The sequence below is a fragment of the Pocillopora verrucosa genome, chromosome 3 (genome assembly GCF_036669915.1).
Source record: "Pocillopora verrucosa isolate sample1 chromosome 3, ASM3666991v2, whole genome shotgun sequence".
Lineage (NCBI taxonomy): Eukaryota > Metazoa > Cnidaria > Anthozoa > Scleractinia > Pocilloporidae > Pocillopora > Pocillopora verrucosa.
The window spans coordinates 23342501-23348511 of record NC_089314.1 but is presented as its reverse complement, the minus strand read 5'-3'; the positions used below and the strand labels follow the sequence as shown (position 1 = coordinate 23348511).

General features: G+C 36.4%; 1 protein-coding gene across 1 annotated transcript; it reads left to right on the top strand.

Annotated features, from left to right (window-relative positions):
• Window positions 1–106: 106 nt before the first annotated feature.
• On the top strand, window positions 107–5520 carry LOC131779045 (protein LSM14 homolog B-like). The gene is made up of 7 exons (XM_059095575.2): window positions 107–355; window positions 447–601; window positions 1697–2216; window positions 3042–3229; window positions 3810–3949; window positions 4101–4392; window positions 4692–5520. The coding sequence occupies exons 1-7, from the start codon at window positions 235–237 to the stop codon at window positions 4722–4724; spliced, it is 1449 nt and encodes a 482-aa protein (XP_058951558.1). The 5' UTR covers window positions 107–234; the 3' UTR covers window positions 4725–5520.
• Window positions 5521–6011: the final 491 nt, after the last annotated feature.

Below are 6011 nucleotides of genomic sequence, written 5' to 3'. Positions count from 1 at the left end.
TTTATCTTGAACAGCAGCTTTTCAAATGGGTACTTCCGCTGTTGTATCTGAGCTCACTGAAAAATACTGCGAGTCTTTTCAAATGACGTCACTCTTCCCACACTTCTTTGAGGAAAACACTTTCATCCGGCTCAGCCATATTGCTTTTTGCTGACAGACAGTAACCCCTAACTCCAATCCCGGCCATCCTAGGCCATCTTTGTATAGTTTCAGTTATATCTCCTCTGTACAGCAATGTCTTCGGGAACTCCATACCTTGGCACTAAAATAAGCTTAGTTTCCAAGTCAGAAATTAGATATGAGGGAATTTTGTATTCCATTGACACCAAGGAATCTGTTGTGACGTTAGCACAGGGTTAGTTTTCTGGCATTGGTCTATGTTTTTCTGTTTTTGTTGGGATATTACATTTTTTTCACCGTGTTCTCTCCTTTTGCTTTGTTTGCAGTGCGTTCGTTTGGAACGGAAGACCGAGAGGCGCCTAAAAGGGTTCCTCCAAGGGACGAGGTTTACGAGTACATTGTTTTTCGAGGACAGGACATCAAAGATCTAACTGTAATAAGTGCTGAGTCGCATTTACCTCAGGACCCAGCCATTGTCCAGGTATGTCATGCAGGAAGCCTATGTAATGTGTAGTTACAGCTCGAATTCGCAGCGAATTCTTTGTTTTAAGTCAAGTGACGGAAATAAGTTGTTTGACAACAACAATTCATTTCACTTTCAGTTCCGGCTTGAAAGAGACAGTAAAATAAATGCTTAAGTCAACATGATTTTAAATCGTACTCAGGTCACAAAGTTTGTCATGGCTTTAATGGGTTGAGCTTGTTATGCCCAGATAAGTCCACTCATGAACGCCATATTTACATTGTACGTGTGAAAAAATATAATTACGTGACAAGACTTGTATTCTTTAAAAAAAAAAAATTAAGAACTTGTGCTAGTCGAAATGATTCCATCGATTGAATTAAACGTAATATAGGCACTGGGCAAGCTACAGAACTGTTAAGTTACACCTAGTCATATCGAAAGCGAGAAAAAATTTTGGAATATCTAGCAAACGAGACAAGACGTAATGTTTACTAAACCAAAAATATGGATGTGGAAGCAAACAGAATGAGCGAGTGGAGTTCAATTCAGTAGTATCTTAGGATTTGAAAACAAATTGAATAACTCAAATTCATTGAGAAGCAAAACATTTGGTAAATGTCTTGGTAAGTAAAAACATGGAGGTTTCAAAGCCGAAATGCAAACTAGGTAGTTTATAACCAGCTCATATACAAAAGAAATTTACTATTTAATATGAAATTGATCAGATATGACAACCAGGGTTATATCCTGGAATTTGTGATAAGCTTGTAGAATTGTTTTGTTTTTTGGTTTTTGATCATAATTAGAGTCACAATCCTTCTCTTGGAGTGTGCTACCATGAACAGCAGAAGAATTTTAAAAATCAGACATTAAATAAAAGATTGTTTTGGAAAAAAAATTTAAACTTTAAAAACTGATATTTGCTTATGGGCAAAATATACACATACCTGGTTATTAAATCAGTTAAGATAAGTAGACCACTATAACACCATTAGCCCCTTGTCAGGGCAATGTGTAATGAACAATCACTCTCTCCATTTTCCTTTTCCTACCATTTAGAATGTTAATTTAAATTTTTACTTTTTATTTCCATTTTGATTGTTTTGCTAGTCTGGTAGTTCAAGAGTTCCAACTCCTGGCTATTCTCATTTCCCTGCTCCTGTATCATTCCCACCTCATCCAACCACATATCCTCCATTTGGTTCGCCATATGGCGGTTACACACCACACCACAGACCAATGCCAGGCCCCATTCCACCACATCCAGCAATGATGCCACCTGGTCCTATGATGCCTCCAAGGATACCCACACCACCAACAGTTCAACCTGTACCTTTGTCTCGCAGTCATACACCATCTCCAGAAACTGTAACACCTGTGGTATCCACTTCTAAAACAGAGGATAAAAGGGGGGATACAGCTCATGATAAAAGCACAGCTCAGCAAGGAACTCAAACAGTTCAGGCTAAGAAGAAACCATCGTCTAGACCATCGTCAAGAAGAGGCTCAGTAGACAAAACAGCTGCATCTCAAGAGAAGAAGAAGAAACAAGAGGTAGTAGATGAGGAAACTTTTAATAAAGACCCCACGGAGGAAACCCAGTCCACTGAACCTCAGAAACAGAAACAAGGTCTGGGAAACATGATATTTTAATGATTTTACAATGAAACTTGTTTGCACTTAACTTAGTGATGATGATACTTTCATATAGCCGGAATAATTTCATGCTTGTCTTAAAGACTCTATTTTTCACCTCACTTAGTTAACTGTGGTTTCAGTGAATAATCTCGCATTGAATGTCATTAGTAAATTTCTTTTCATTAATTTTGGTCTTTGCCAAACGTATTAAATGAGTGGAGATTCTTGTGATTTAACAAGCATATCAATGGGGTTCACAGCCATGGCATGATCATGAATTTCAAGTCAGTAAAATTTGAGAGTACGCTGACAATTTTGAAGTTTTATAAGCGACAGGGCTCTAGATGTAAAATTAGAATCATCAAACCTAAAAAAAAGTAAAGGAAAAAATTGCATAATACAGAGTTGTGTTTACCACCAGGCTTGTTTTGAAGTAAGCTATATGGCCAGTTATCATTTCTGAAGGTTACTCCGACAACCACAAAGAAAAGGACAAAGTTGTCATAGAGGAAAATAGTTTTGTGTCAAAAGTGTCTCACTTTGATTCCAGAACTTAAAACTGCTTCTAAAACAAAAATTAATTTAAACCCTGTAACAACTGTTTAAAAATTACAACTAGAAGTTCTGAATGAGATCCTTATAAACTTTGTTGAAGGAAAAAAAATTGTTTTTTACTAAAGATATTTAACTTTTCTATATGTTTAACTTCTAACTTCTTCTTGGTGAGTTGGCATTGGCGAGTTGAACCGTTGTGACTTGACCGTAATTCTATTTGCAGTATTCCCAATCTCACTCTATACCAAATTGTTTTTTCTAGTGGGTAATCGTCGTCCACAGGGAAGAAGAGGATCTGGTCCAAGAGTCAACAAACCACGAACAGTTGGTGGTCCTGTTAAATTTGAGGGCGAGTTTGATTTTGAGAGTTCAAATGCTAAGTTCAATAAAGAAGAAATTGAGGAGGAACTACAGCAGAAGCTCTACGAAAACCTCAGGTTGAAAGACGAGGTAATGAGTTACACTTATCTGCACTTGCCTGTAGGCATAAATTAATTTTGATTATAAGAATGATGTTTGTTGGCTAAAAACTCTTTGCATATGAATAGTGGATCTTAAAGATGCTGAACCTTAAAGAGCTACTACTTTTTCTGTCTAAAAGGTTTATTGAGGATACGTTTTGACAGTCCTTTGCTATGTGGTTGAACCTCTTGAGTAGGCCGTAGTTGGAAATGATTTGTTTATTGCTTTTATGCGAGGGAGTGACTACCTATGTTCTAGACTAAATAACTAATTATGATAGGTATCAGTTTTGTTGTTGAAATTGTACTAGTCCACTACAAAATTTATATTTGAGTAACAGCATTTGCCAAACTTCTACCTTAAAAAAAAAAAAAAATAGAAAAGACCTTGCTTTTGCACACTGATTAGAGTAAATCTTCAACTGGAAGGGAAGTGTGATCAGGTTGGAATGCTCTCCTTACCACTGTACCTTGTTAAAACCCCAAGAGTTCTTAATGTGTCTACAAAGTAATTTTTCTGACTAAGCTAAACACTGACTGTGTGACTAATGATGAGTTCTTATTTCTAGGATGAAAGTGAAGCAATCAGTGCACCTGAAAATTATGCTAGTGATGCTCAACCTTCAAGCCCTCTCAATTATTATGATAGTTCCAAATCCTTCTTTGACAGTATTTCCTGTGAGGCAAAGGACAGAAACAGAAATAGACGGTATTGTCTTTCATTTTTTTAAACTTTACCACACCTCTCTTGCAGTGGTCCTTGTTCAACTTGTGCATGCTGCATGGGTTTACAATTGACAGGTAACAATTGTGAAATGGAGTGTTAATCAGCTATTTTTAAAATTGATTTCTTTTCTCAGGGCTCACCCTTCATGGCAGCAAGAACGTAAAGTAAACATGGAGACCTTTGGAGTAACTGGTGGCATGCGACGTGGAGGTCGAGGGAGAGGAAGAGGGAGAGGTCGAGGAGGTTACAGAGGTGGCAGAGGTGGAAATAGGTATCAAGGACATGATGGCAGTAGTCAAGGAGGACGTGGAGGCTGGCGTGGTGGGCGTGGTGGTTCCAGAGGTGACCGCTCAAGGTCCTATGTAGATCAACCCATTAATGGTAATGACAAATTACCAAGAAATCTACCCAATGGACCAGCTATGGTAGGAAATTGTCTTGGTTTTTGTTCAGAGAGAGAAATATGATTTTATTTTTGTAATGAGGTTGTTTGATTAACAAAGTTGTTAAAGTTACTATACATAGCAGCAGGATGTTGACCGATTATAAATTTTGGGGTGGAAAACCTTGGCTGTGAAAAAAAACAAATGCAGAACCAAAACTTTTACAATCTTCTGTTGGAAGATGTCTTGTCTTAGAAAGGGCAGTGGAAATCTACAGTGGTAAAGCAGTGATATAGTTGTGGAAATTTATTTAATTCTTCTTGTCATGTCTTTGTTTCCAGGGAGGAGATGGTGAAGCAGCTGCCAAAGCATGAAGCCACTGATAATTAATTTGAAAAAATTTTCTGGTTTTCTGTCTCTTATTTACTTGGGTTTCTTTTTTTCTTTCTTTTTTTCTTTTTTTTTTTTTGAGTCATGGAATGACTAATTGTGGTCTGACCACAGACTTTATTGTTTGTAGTGTTGTGGTTAATCTTAGCTCTTTGCAGTCAGGGATCAGTTTTGTGGAAATGTCCAGTTGCTGAATGATATTCTTTGACAAGAAAATACCATGAATGCATAGCTGTACATGGCTCTTTCATAATTTTGTACATGCTGTATTTCTAAGACATAATATTATTGTATCATTATTGGCTTCGTGTATACAATAAATGTCAGAAGATATGTCATGCATTAAAGTTATGTTTGCATTTCACAGCTGTGTCACAAAGTGACCCTCTTTAACAAACAGAAATTGTTATTTTCACCTTGCTATTAATGCTTATACTAATAAAAATGTTTGGGAATAATATGTTTTGGGTACCCATGGACTAAATATTTATCACAGATGTAATGGTTTACAAGTGGTATAATTTTTCTACACACATACATTTAAGCAATTCATGGTTTCTTTGCGGTATTTCCTTTTGAATTTCTTCATTTGCACAAATGTTGTGAACTTTAAAGTAGTTAACTATTATCAACACATACAATGTAGGGGTGTTTAACAATGATTTAATTTAATTTAAAAGGTTTTTTTCTCTGGGGAAGAATCTTCAATAAAGTGAGTCTTCAAGCATTTCTAAAAATATTTGAACATTAAAGGAACAAAATAAAAAAATGAACAATTTCCAATTGCTTGTTCAATTGTGGCTGTGACAATTTATTTTCTAGCATTTTCTTGTGAAAATGGTTACTTGAGGACTGCAATGGTTTGTGAAGTAGAGAATCTTTGTTTCACAACTGTTGTAATCTTCCATCCTACAAACATGGCTCCTTAAGACAAAAAGAATGACTATCAAACTCCTGGTTTTCTTGCTCTGATAAAGTTGGACTAAAGATGGTTTCAAGTACCAGGCTTTTGCAGGGCTATTGGTTGTAAATGCCCCTGCACTTAAGCCAAGTGCAGTATATAATTTATCCAAGTAGATTTCACAAAAATTTATTTGTGACATTTCACCCCATTCATGTTCAACCACACTAAACCAAACTCTGAGTTTTCCATTTCACTGTTTCAGTAGTTTTGAGTGCCTGGGTCTCTAAACTTTACTTGGTGTACATAGATTAGATTCAGAAATTGACATGCCCGATTAAATAACTACTTTCAGCCTGACAAAAACTTG